Here is a 13,038-nt window from a genome sequence, read left to right as displayed (position 1 = left end):
GTAGCCTTGAGTGTCTATAGGTCCAAGTATATCACTTCCCTATTGACAAAGGCTGTTATTTGTTATCTCGACTTGGGGTTGAGACTCTAGATAGCCAGTTTTTTTTTTTTTTCGATTTATAAAGTGCAGTCTTAATCAGATGCTCGGTGGATGATTGTTGTCACCGCTGGTCTCTGAAACCAATAAGTGACTTAAGGGGAAGTGGATTTGTGCATTTTGTGCAAGTAACAGTTCTTGTACATCTCATTAAAAATGGGACAGTGTGTAAGCCAAGAGCCAACATTTCCTCATCGTCAGGCCATCTTGGCACCAACCTGCAAGGCTTCAGTGTCTGACACCAGTCATGACAACCATTCTCATGCTGAATTTAGGTACAATATTTTCCAATACTTGCTTATCTCATGTATTTTCTTATACTCTATTTATTACTGCAGTGATTCAACTGTGCAGGAAAATTCCAATTTGGATGACTTAACAAAGTTGGACACCACATCAGAATATTATGAGGGTGTAACAAGAAAACACCCAGTAAGAAAAAGCATAGGGAAAGGTAGTATAGCAAGCTTTTTACCCAAGGTTAAAGGATCTTCAATTCGCTCAAAGGCAGAAAAAGATAGTCACTTAAGCGCTGCCTTCAACATGTCTTTCAACAAATTTGAAGTAATTTTTATTTACAAGTCAAAGATATAAATGTAACAAAGTATTGAAGTTAATGATATATATATATATTATTATAATTTTTTTACAATTAAAAATTTTTTTTGTAAAGGTAGTCAGGTTGGATGTTAATGCAGCTACTGAAGAAGAGTTAATGACACTGACTGGTATCACTAGAAATGTAGCACACACAATAATTGAGCACAGAAATGCCATTGGGGCATTTAAAAAAGTGGAAGATCTGGCTCTGGTAACAGGAGTTGGTGCAGCCAAGTTACAAACCATCAAACCAGAAATTTGCATTGGCAAAAAAGTCCCAAGGTGGTATATATTTACCCTCGTTCATGTATATCAAATCGTCTGACTTCTATTTTGCAACTTGTCCAGTTCGTCAGCATCGATTACTACAGGAAATCCTTCAATAAATAGTCTGAACGGAAATGCAGAAACGATTTCAACCGCTTCGTCACCAAAACCAGATCGACAACGACGTCGACGCCGAGACCCAGTTAACATCAACACAGCATCCATCTTCCAGCTGATGACGGTTGAGGGCGTAACACAAGAACTGGCGGCACACCTAGTACATTATCGGGAAAAAAAGTAGGTTGCATCTAACAGGCCGGGCGAAAGCTACGTTCGCCTAACCGGTTTAGTAGCTTTTTTCGTCGTTTTCCCCTTAACGGTTGCGGCAGTCTTTCGATTTTCGGCGTCATTTGTTTGGAAACTAGAGACCCACAGTGCAATGCACCAAATCTGTACTCTTCCTTATAAGTAAGGCGAATACGGCTCAAAGGCAAATCAGGCGCTGAAAACTCTCGAATGCATACAGTTTTGAAACTTTTGTATGTTAATATTTCGATTCATTTTTAAGGGACCATTCAAAACGCTGTACGATTTGCGAAAAGTGACCGGTTTTAGTACGCGACTGATATCTGCTTTGGGGCCCTACTTAACGTTAGAAAACAATCACATTGGTGCTCTTGATAGCCAGCAGATCCAAAACGGGCATTTACACAGTAAATAATAATTTATTCTCTTTCGTCAAGTTTGTTTGATTTACCATTATTTCTAAGGCCACAGAAGAACCGCATCTTTGCCATCTGGTCCTCTTCTAAACACTGGCGGATCCATCGGCCCGCCGAAATCACTTCTTTCCAGTCCTTCTCCAGTTTTTCCGTCATTATCCCAATTCAGAAAAGTACTTGATGAAACACAAGGTACCCAAGACGCCCAAGATGTCAACGATGCTGCACAATTGAGTAAGTGCTCTGATTTGGTTTGTTTTTCTCGACTTGTATGTTTTTAACTGTTAAGTTGGGAAACAAAAATTACGTAACATTTTTCCCCCCCGCCTGCTTACTTAGATGGAGATGCAGTGGAACTCTACGAAAACGGCTTACGCATCTTGAGCTGGAATCTAGATGGTCTTAGTGTGGAAAAGGCCCGTAATCCAGGTGTTATAAATGTCGTCGGCAATTTATTAACAAGGTATCACATCAAGGTAGCCGTTATTGAAGGTGTCGCAGATCCCCTTGGTCTTAAAGAGGTAAGGCATGTCGAATTCGATGCCTTATGTGTTATGATGTACATATTCTCTGTTTATTTTCAGCTTTGTGAAAACATAAACAAACTAGAAGGGTTGTCAACTGAGCCTTTTTTGTGTACATTAACTGACGGAAGCGTTGGCTATCTGCACCGTGTGGCCTTGCAAGTTAATGACTCACCAACGTGTACTCTTCTGCCAATTCGTTTGGCTACAGTCGAGTACTTCAATCTCGTACTCGCCCTAGTCACCTGCTCGCTTACGAACGTCGCAGATAATCAACCGACAACTCTGGTTCCCCAGTTAGTCAAATCTGTAATGGATCTTACGCGAACCGAGCGTGTTCTTTTCATGGTGGATCTTCATCATGCAAATCAGTTGCTTTGTAAATCCATAGAATTCAAATGAATCGTTAAATGATCTCTAATGCTATCTTCTCTACGTTTCAGACATAGAAGAGTTCCAAAATCTGGGCTATCGACCTTTAGTGACAAAAGGAGAGTCGACCTGTTATACACAGAAAGCCGTGCATGCTACAAATGAGATTTATAGTAATGTTCTAGTCAGCCGTTATTCTCAAAAAGGCCTTACTGGTAAATTCTGCTGCTCTAATTTCTGTAGAGCGTTCTGCTTTACCTATCATTTTGCTTTTGCCCAGGGTCATTTGGAGTTATCCGAGAAGGCTTAAATCATATACTAATACCGAACGGATGGAGTTGGAATGGCCCTGTGTCGCTGTTTTATCCTATTTGGGTCGAGTTCAAAGGAGGTGAAGAAGGCGACTAAATTCATGTTTAAGCTTTTTTGCATAACCGATGAAAGGAAGTTGGAGGCGTCCCACTCAGTTATTTACCTAGATTTTTTCAATTAATTTTTAAAATTCTAACTTGTCTGGATGGCGCTTGAGACACACTCGCCTAAAGATCCCTCTTCCTGTTCCTTAGCTCATTTTGGGAAAAAGTGCCTTCCCTAACCGGAGGGCGTATGCGTGCAATTTTTCTTCAGTACGTTTAATATTTTTCATTTGACACAAGTGATTTAACTCGACGACACAAATTTCGAAATAACCTGATACATCTGTTGTTTTTCATGGTACATTTGACTAACAGTATTTGAAATTTAAAAACTATTGATTTTCCTTTCATGTTCAAGAAAGTTGTCAAAATTCGACATGTAGCCGGTGAATATACACAGATAATTAAAGACTAGTAGAAGCTGTTGTTTCTTTTTTCTTCTTCATCTTGGTGGTCATGGCAATTTTTGGGCTTGAATTTGCTTGACTACTTTTGTTCATCTGAGATCTAAAAAACAAAAGGTTTTAAGGAAAAAGGAATGTGGCAATAACAATGTTCTACATAGCATATTTGATATTACATTTGAACCAGATTTGCAACTAACTCCCTGTAATTCTCAAGGTGGTTTGATGAAAATCCATCTGGCGAAAATCGTGCTCTTTCATATAAATCACAAAGTAAGTGTATAGTTTTTGGCTGGCAGGTTTTTAATATTCCTGGAAGTTGAGCCATTAGGAATGGTCTGAGATTTTCATTGGGCATTCTGCACGCTTTTGGATCTGCAGTTTGCAGCTGGATTTCTACACACCCAAGTGAATGGTGTGGTTATTGGAAACTTAAATATAACAACAAGATAATGCAACTTAAGCAGATACCTAAAATTTTTAAATCATCCATAGCTTGCATGCGGCAGAGTGTTTCTGGGTTAGGGGTATCTGCAGAACTAGCTTCAGAAACAAGCTTAGGTTCATGCTTAATTCTTCCAACAAGATCAAGCCTTCGTTCAATCTCTTTTCTTAGCCACTAAATATTAAAGAGTAAAATATTTTATCACTGAAATGAGCTCATTGGAAACAAGTCTTACCCTGGGTGCAGAATGCCCGATTGGAACATGTGGGCCTCTTCTCGACCGCAAAGCAAATCGCATTATCTGACGCTTAGCGAAAATAAACAACAATACCAAAACAAGAGCTCCCAGAGCAATAAATATCACTATCGTAGCCCCTGAAAAATCACTGATCATCTTGTTAATTCCAAAACGTTAAAATATAAAAAAAAACAAGGAGATTGCTGCTATTGTGTTTGCTTTAGTTTGTTTGTTAGATTAAGTTTAAAGCTTAATCATTTTCTCTCATTATTCACTAATCACTAGTGTGTGTTCAGAACTTGCGCGTGAAATCGTCCAACTATTCTCCAACCAAGGCCTACTTAATGGTTAAGGCCTGTAAACTTGAATGTTCCCCTATGACGGCGAGAGGATTTGCAAAATTCCCTATCCTTTCCCCAGTCAAGAGCCAATCAGAAGAAAAAAGGAGGCGAAGACTTCGCCGTCTGGCGTTCAAAAATGCCACCTCGTAAGGATGGGAAGATAGAAAGAAAATGGGGGTTGGGACTAACGTTTGACGTCTTCAGCCAAATAATGGTAAGCATTTTGTTATTTAAATTTAAGAAATAGAAAATTCTGCAGAATTTGAGTTTCATTTATTGTTTCAGTGTTCTGGCCCTACGTTCCTTATAGGCTGGACCAAAGGTACTGGTCTTCTTATTTAAACTTAAACGCAACTTTTTCTTGTTAGACAAAATTGGTTTCAAAAATTTTCTCAAAATAACTTCAATTAATGCTTTGTTATTTTCACCAGGACGAGCGATTTCACAGAGAAAAGTGTTACATGTCTCCAGATGGGGCAGAAGGAATTCAACAAGGCCCTTCAACATGAAAGTCGAGCTTGACATCTGTCAAAGGCACTCCTTTACAAATAGATACACCGTCCACAGCCTTGACACAAACTCAACTGTGGGATAAAAAAGGCCACCACAGTCTGTAAAAAACAATAGAGGTAATGTTGTTTATGAGATTTTAAGTTTTGAAATAATATTGAGTAGTGCCCTCTCTCTTCTCAGCAATTGAAGTAAATTTGTATGTCTTAATTTGTTTTTGTTTATCGAAATTCATAAATGACAGGGTTTTTTCTTCCGCACGGCCACCTACTTCATCTGATTGCCAACTTGATAAATCTTCCCAGTCATTGCGAGAGTTCTATCGTCTTGTGATTGAGGGACGGATTTGCCTTTCCCTTGGACGACCTTGCTTTGCAGTTACTTCACTCGGCGGAATGGTTGTAGCTTCCATTTCACTTGGCGGTATGGTTTTAGCTTCCATTTCACTCGGCGGTATGGTTGTAGCTTCCATTTCACTCGGCGAAATGGTTGATAACAAAACCATCGAATTGTAAATTGGCTGATCCTGATTGTCCATGCCTGAATTGTCTAAGCAATCGACATTCTTTAATTCATCTTCCGAAAAGTTTATTCTCACATTTAAGGCGCATCGAGGAATTACCGTGCATCTAATAGCTTCTAACACCGTTCCCTGATTCCATTCTCAACCCCTAATAACAGTTCCCTGCCTTTTTTATTTCCTTTTAAGTCGTGAACACACGCTGAAACAAGATTTCTGTACATTCGACAGGTTCGAAAATAGAACGAATGATATTTATTTGATTGTTATGCATGTAAAAAATATATCCGTTTCATAACTAATTTCCCTTAATTTTTTGTTTATTTTTTCATTTCATGCCTCAATATTTATTTTTCAACGAGTTCGATTCTGAACGCCAGATGGCGAAGTCTTCGCCTCCCTTTTTCGTCTTATTGGCTCTCACAGGGGCAGGGATAGGAATTCTGGCTACACCTGTCGCCTTCATGGCAGTAGATACATGTTTACAGGCCTTAACCATTAAGTAGGCCTTGCTCCAACATGGTCGCTTTGTTTGTTTGATCATAGACTACAAAGTAAAGACGGCGATCTGCTCCATAAGCCTGAGAGGAATCGTCTGAAGCGATGCTCCTGCATGTCGGTAGGGGTCAGGTCGTACGATTTCCAGTGGATATCAGTCGTTTCCCCTTTTCCCTACAGGTTACGTGCTTCACACACACGCATTTTCGGGTATATGTAATTCATATGGATTTTTAGATTTTATACTATAATTTTATATAGCCCTTCCCCGTGTCCCTTGAATTTTTACTTAATTTTACTTACAAATTCGGGTGTAGAAAAAATAAATTTTATGTGACCCCCTTTTCTCTTAAATATACTTCGTTTTAAAGAAATCGTGAAACACTGGTTGTTGTTTTTTCGAATTCAACAGAAGGTGGTAGTAGGCGCGAGCTATAAACTACACTCATTGGATACAACTAATTTCGCCGTTTGTATCTGTCCTATATTAATATTTTAGTAGATGAAATAAATAAATAGACATTAAAAATTAATTTAAATTTAAACCACAACGTAAACCACAATGTAAACAATGTAAATGACGCCTACAATTCACAACAGTGTTTCAAGATTTCATTAAAAAATCCAAATATTCAAGAGAAACGGTGGTCACATAAAACTTTTTTTTATACACCCAAAATAGTAAGTAAAATTAAGTAAAAATTCACGGTGCACGGGGAAGGGATATATAAAATTATGATGTAAAATCTAAAAATCCATATGAATTACATATACCCGAAAATGCGTGTGTGTGAAGGACGTAATCAGTAGGGAAAAGGGGAAACGACTGATATCCACAGGAAACCGTACGACCTGACCCCTACCGACATGCAGGAGCATCGCTTCAGGAGGGTTATAGGCGATCGCAGTCTTTACATTCTTGGTCTGTGGTTTGATGTTGTATGGTGCGTCTGCCAGTCTCCGGCGGTGCCGGGTTACGACAGACCTCTGGTCTTCAGTTAGAAGACCCTCATCACCGGCGAGTTTTTATCGTTTTTTGTTGGGTATGTCGGTTAATGTGATGATGATGATGAGAGGAGAAAAAGGTGGTTGGGGAGATACATTTTTGTAGGCGCAATTTTATTTTTTTTATTTTTATTGTTTGGTAATTGTTAAGTCGGTGGGAGAGGGCATCTGGCGGTCAAAAGAAGAATTCGATGGAATTGCACATCTAGATGATGCTGGGCCGCGGTATAGATGTTTTTCACTCCTTTATCGGGTGAGTAGGGTTGGGACCGAAGCAGCTGTTGCGCTTTGGTACAACACCGCTGGCGCAAGGGTGTCAACCCTGACGCACAGCAACGTCCTTGTTGCGTAGTATGCCCAATCCCCAAGTCTTATCTTTTTCATGGAAAGCAGACTGCCGTCTGCTGTCTCAATTGAATTTCCTCGAAATTCGAAAGAGACTCATGCCTTGATTAGTTAAAAACGTGTTTTTGGTGAGTAAATAGTGTATATTGTGAAGAATTGTGGAAAAAATGACTGAAAATTTCAAAGTGAAAAACATCTATTAGATGTTTTTCACTCCTTTATCGGGTGAGTAGGGTTGGAACCAAAGCGGCTTTTGCGCTTTGGTACAACACGGGCGTAACTAAAACTCGGGGGTCGGGGCTCGGGGGTGTACTAAAACTCGAAAATCCCGAGTGCATTCCCCGAGTTTTAGTCTTTTTTTGTTTACCCGTCACCCCTTTTGAACACACTAAAGCTCGGGGAAAATGGCGACCCCCGAGTCCATTCCCCGAGTTTTAGTCCCACGGCCCCCGAGCCCCGACCCCCGAGTTTTAGTTAGGCCCGTACAACACCGCTAGGGTGTAAACCCTGGTAGCTGCGGTAAAAGTATTATTATATGAAGTTAAGATCAATTTAAAACAAAAAATTTACTGAAAAACATGTTTATTCTAATAAAAAAAAAGAACAAAAGGACAAAGCAAATTATAAACAAAGTACTCACATATCTTTGAAAATAACGATTTTATCTTTTTCTTTTATTGTATACGCAGTCTGGTATACCATCAATATGACAACGAGATACTTTGTTCCGTCTTTGTTTCTTTTCCCCGTAATGGATATGGAGTTAGCCACAGTTTGCACCGAAATGGGCAAGGTTAACTCCATTCCTCTGGAGATTTCCTCAACACTCGAACGAGATTTTTCTAGATCTTTTTTAAGGGCTTCAATCAAAGGGTGACAGGAGGGAATTTCTCCATTTTGAATTTCTTGTTGAAATATAGCTTCGATGTCGACTGCAGTAACGGGCCAGGAATAATCGATCCTTGCAGTCCTAGTTCCTGGGCCATCTCCCACCAGCGAAAACTTGGCGTCACCCACACCCCCAATGAGGGCGACAACGACGACGAGTTTTTCACGTCTAGACATCTGCACAGGTTGATTGCCGTGCACGATGAGCGAGTCGAAATCGTTCATCCCTTCTATCTTGCCCTCAAATAGTATGACGCGCTTATGAAGGGAAACTCCAGGGCTGACATCACTGGCCTCATCAAAACAAAGAGCTGCATTGTGACTATATGGCTTCACTGAAAAATTTTAATTTGTATATAATAAATGCGAGAAGTAGAGAGAGTAAGTGTTAATTACTGACATGCAAGGCCAGATTTAGCTTTTATCTCGTTGAATGCTGTTCTGAACACATTCAACGAGTATTTTTGAAACTCGGGCGACTGCTTGTATACAAATGCGGGAAGGGCACTTGGCTCAATCTTGTTCTCCAAAAACATTTTCTCTAATAAGGCTTGAGCCTTGCAAGTGGAATCGCGTTTCCATATCTAATGACTAGTCATTTCATTAAAAAGAAAAAAAAACGGGACTCACGTATTCAGTTACTGAGAAAAATCAACTAGGGATCAATTCGTCTGATATTATTTGTATAGTGTTGTCAGACTGATATTTTAAATCATATTTATTCCGTATTAATTAAAAATGTGTAAATTTCACCATAATTCGTGCGAAAGTTTTTTGCCTTTATTTAATTACACCAAGTGATGTCACACGAAACAAAAGTTTCGTTGAAAAAATTTTAAATTCCGAAAGTAAAGTTAAGACTGGAAAGTAACCTTTCGCTGAAAACGAAAAGTTCAAGAAGCATGCTGTCAGTCAATATGGGACCTTATGCCATAAGTTTTGCATAAGTAGTTTCTCCAGATCACCTTACGCCAGGTTTCGAGCGTAGGTTTTATAAAAATTATGTAAAGCAAAATCTTTCGGCCATCAAAAGGGCAAATTTTCGATTTTTGGCCGAAGTTTCGAAGAAATAAAATCTGAGAACTTGAAATTGATCCCAGTGCCCCTGGTGGCGCAAGCACAAATCTTAATTTTCTCTGTAAAACATTTGAGTGTAACAAATTTGAGTTATAGGGAAGCATTTTTTTTGTTCAAATAATTCAAAAACATGCACTATATTCTAATAGAGTAAAGAAAATCGCGTCGTTCGGCACAAAAAAATTAATTTAAGGATCTTTTGAAGTATTTTATTTATATTTTTGGAAACGCCGGTATTAACATGGCGTTTATGGAGAGGAAAGTAGTGTACCTAATCATGTGAACGATACTTTAGCGCCCTGGGTGTAACTTCTACAATTTTTGCATGTTAAGATAACTTTTAGAGCACTTTCTCTTCTGATATAGGAAAAAAGAAAACAAAATTTAGTCCTTACCAGTAAAAAGATATTTAAGTTTTCCTGAGACCCGTAGCGCCATAAGAATGCACTAACAAACGGGTGTGTACCTAATCGTTTGGTGGGTACTGTATAGTATGTTGTATATAGTCAAATGGTATATAAGAGCAATATATAATGGTATTTCATTATATGAATGTCTATGTAGTGTGAGTAGATACACTATAGGTATATATATCTTTACTGTAGAATTAAACAGATTCGATGAAAAACTTTATTTCCTGCGTCGCGTCTTATTTATCTTAGACTTTCTTTATAGCTTTCTGCAGATTTGGTAATACCGACGGAGAATGCGGAAGATCTTCCTCGTTATGGTGGAAATTACTATGTCACATATAATATTTACATATTATATGCATATAAAATATTTATATACAGTGATGCGAACGCCAACGGTATTTTAATGACGTATTGAAATACGTATAAGTCATACGTCAAAAAAATTACGTCAACGTAACTCACTTATTCCAATAAGTCAAACGTATGACGTTACGTCAGCAATACATCAAAACTTTTATTGACAACAGATTTACTATGCACCGAGAGAAATACCCATAACTATACAACGAGGGCAATTTTTAAAAGAATCAAAATTTCAAGAAAACTATCAGACAGTTTGTCCCGTCAAACAGTAAGAATTAAAGCAGCTTGCAGTGTTTCGGATTTTTTTTTTCAAATCAAATCCAAATCCAATCAAATCCAAATCCTCCCGGATTTTTAAGGGATTTGGATTTGCCTTATTTTTCAATGGCTTGGATTTGGATCGGATTTGATCCCCACAAAAAAAAACCCGGATTTTTTCAAATCAAATCCAAATCCTTTATAAAGATTTGTTTCGGATTTTTTCCAATTTAGAATTTTTTTCCTGTACCACCCAGCCACTGTTTAGTATTTACCTTTCTTGTCGTCTGCAGACTCTGCAGACGGACAATCATTGCTCTCCTGACAATAATTGTCCTTCTGACTTGCGCTTTAGTCCCTTGGGTTATTGGAAAGTAAACGCCCATCGATTCCCGTTGTTGGCTTTGATAGCAAGGGAGCTCTTCGGGGTGCCCGCTTCGGGAGGAGAGATCGAACGGGTCTTTAGCACCGCCACGGACATTGCATCGGCTAAAAGAAATCGCATTAAGCCTCCTCTCTTCGCGAAAATGCTTTTCATAAAGCGAAATATGAAACTTATGAGTCCTGTGACTCATAATAATTAATAAATGACGCAAATTTAGAAAATCCGAAACACTGGCAGCTTGACTGAAAAGACGCTCCACAGGAGCACTATTTTGTATAGCACTATTGTGTTCAATAAAAATATTTTTCATTTGGGGATACCTATTAAGCATCTCCATGCTCACAACTTTATCAGCTAAAAAATAATCTACCTCGTTTGGTTTAATTGTCGTGTTATTTGTGGCGAAGCTTAAGAAGTGTTCGGTGGAACTGGCACTTTTTTCAGAGAGTGGTGACTCATCATCACTTAACAACAGTTTCATCTTGGTTACGACGTGTTCTTTTTTCTTTGAGTCTTCAATGCAATTAGTTTTGAAAAAAGGATGTAGAGCAGTAAAACAACACACTATAGACAGTGATGATGAATACTGAAGTCTACAGACGAATTTTCAGCCTCGGAGAAAATTGTTGCCAAATAAAAAATTACGTGTTTGAAAAGGCGGGAAAAAGCTGTATACGTCAAACGTATACGTCAAACGTAAAAAAAAATACAGATACGTCAAGTCAACGTAAACGTCAAAAAATGACGTAACGTACGACGTTACGTCAAAATTTGACGTAAGTAACTAAATGACGTTCGCATCACTATTTATATATAGTCCACATATATAATATTTATGTATAACATTTATATATAGCACGTATATATAACAATTATATGTAATATTTATATATAACCTTTATATATATATATATTATAATTATTGTATATTATATTTATGTATACAATATAAAATGGAAACGAAACCATTGACGAACAAAATTTCTTTATATTATGCAGACCCTTACATAATAAAAATGCAACGTCTTTTGTGGATTTTGTGTCTTTTGCCTTTTCCAATATTGGCGCAACTTACGTTTGTCGGCTGCAGTCAGACGCACCTGGTTGAATTTCTGTGAGATAGTACTTTCCAGTTTCGGTGGCAAACTATGTTTTTTCAATATCACCTTTAGCATAGAGCAAATGGCATCTAAGCAGAAAATATGATTAAATTACAATCTTAAACAATATTCATAGTAGTTCTAGTACTATATATATACTATAGTACTATATATTACTACTATATAGTACTACTGTATAGTACTACTGTATATGTATAGGTACTATATATAGGGACTTTATATACATGTATATCATATAGAAGTATACATATCATATGTAAGTAGTAATACTATATACAGTCGCGGCTGTAAGTTTCTTTACGTGGAGCTAAAAAACCCGCCTTTTTACTGTGTATTGGCGGATGGTATGTGCCTATGGCAGAGGTTGAGATACCTTATTTGTTCTATTTTTTTGTTTCTTACACCCTATTCCTCCACCCATATTTATACTTAACTCTTCTTTTATCGAAAATTACTATTTTACCACGATGTGTCATACGATTACGCAGCCCTATTATCTCACACTCTAAAGAAATGAATAAAAAAGACGTTTTCTGATTCAGTCAAACGATGGGACTTAATGTTAATATCCATGCCCAAGTAAGTCAGAGTGTAGCTTAATACTAAGTCGTTATTGTTAACACGTTAAATAGGGTTGCTTACCGTATGCCACATCGTGATAAAATAGTAATTGATGTTAAGCAGAAAAATTAAGTAAAAATGGGTGGAAGGGTAGGGTAAAGAAACAAAAGAATGGAACAAATAAGGTATCTCAACCTCTGCCATAGGCATATACCATCCGCCAATACACAGTAAAAGGGCGGGTTTTTGAGCTACATGTAAAGAAACTTACAGCCGCGACTGTAGTAGTTTATACGTACTATTTATATGTATATTTTAATTTAAAAGCTGGGCTTATCTCTAGCAGGAATATAGCCCGAAATGTATTGGCCGAGTTATATATACATATTAACAAAATAACAAACAAAACAAGCTGCATGAGTATGAACAATAGGGAATATAAACAGGGAAACCTGGGCCTATTTACGCCTCACTGGTCATGTGAGGCGGCCAGCCGACGTCCACTGGCGTAGCCTCCACCGAGACAGAGCACCGAGCATTACAATCGCAGCGGGAAAATCTGTGGCTTATTTGGGTGTGAACGGGTGTTATGGAGAGAATACGATCGCCTCCAGCTCCTTTGACCAGTAAGAGAGAGGAGGACTGAGTACCCTGAAAGAGAATGGA

At 38.2% G+C, this 13,038-nt stretch overlaps 3 protein-coding genes and 1 long non-coding RNA gene across 4 annotated transcripts; 2 read left to right on the top strand and 2 right to left on the bottom strand.

Moving 5' to 3' along the window:
- The first annotated feature begins 234 nt into the window (after positions 1-234).
- LOC123475730 (endonuclease/exonuclease/phosphatase family domain-containing protein 1-like) lies at positions 235-3,411 on the top strand. Its single transcript, XM_045178743.1, is given in 10 exon segments — positions 235-371; positions 435-660; positions 770-978; positions 1,045-1,264; positions 1,532-1,676; positions 1,734-1,919; positions 2,025-2,206; positions 2,270-2,588; positions 2,653-2,796; positions 2,862-3,411. Coding segments are annotated over 10 exon segments (1,878 nt in total). The 5' UTR covers positions 235-252; the 3' UTR covers positions 2,990-3,411.
- Positions 3,260-4,411, bottom strand: LOC116930766 (protein C1orf43 homolog). The gene is made up of 4 exons (XM_032938172.2): positions 4,082-4,411; positions 3,873-4,020; positions 3,578-3,797; positions 3,260-3,504 (listed from the first exon to the last, which is right to left on the bottom strand). Exons 1-4 carry the CDS (start codon positions 4,238-4,240, stop codon positions 3,402-3,404), a joined length of 630 nt encoding a protein of 209 aa, XP_032794063.1. The 5' UTR covers positions 4,241-4,411; the 3' UTR covers positions 3,260-3,401.
- Position 4,412: 1 nt separating this feature from the next.
- On the top strand, positions 4,413-5,757 carry LOC116935521. Its single transcript, XR_006651024.1, has 4 exons — positions 4,413-4,639; positions 4,711-4,747; positions 4,857-5,054; positions 5,180-5,757. It is a non-coding gene; the product is annotated as an uncharacterized LOC116935521 (long non-coding RNA).
- Positions 5,758-7,939: 2,182 nt separating this feature from the next.
- On the bottom strand, positions 7,940-11,027 carry LOC123475966. The gene is made up of 4 exons (XM_045179223.1): positions 11,011-11,027; positions 10,581-10,956; positions 8,592-8,775; positions 7,940-8,526 (listed from the first exon to the last, which is right to left on the bottom strand). Exons 1-4 carry the CDS (start codon positions 11,025-11,027, stop codon positions 7,940-7,942), a joined length of 1,164 nt encoding a protein of 387 aa, XP_045035158.1.
- Between the last annotated feature and the right edge of the window lie 2,011 nt (positions 11,028-13,038).

Source organism: Daphnia magna, linkage group LG9 (assembly GCF_020631705.1).
Source record: "Daphnia magna isolate NIES linkage group LG9, ASM2063170v1.1, whole genome shotgun sequence".
NCBI classification, from domain to species: domain Eukaryota; kingdom Metazoa; phylum Arthropoda; class Branchiopoda; order Diplostraca; family Daphniidae; genus Daphnia; species Daphnia magna.
This window is presented reverse-complemented; position numbering and strand designations above follow the sequence as displayed.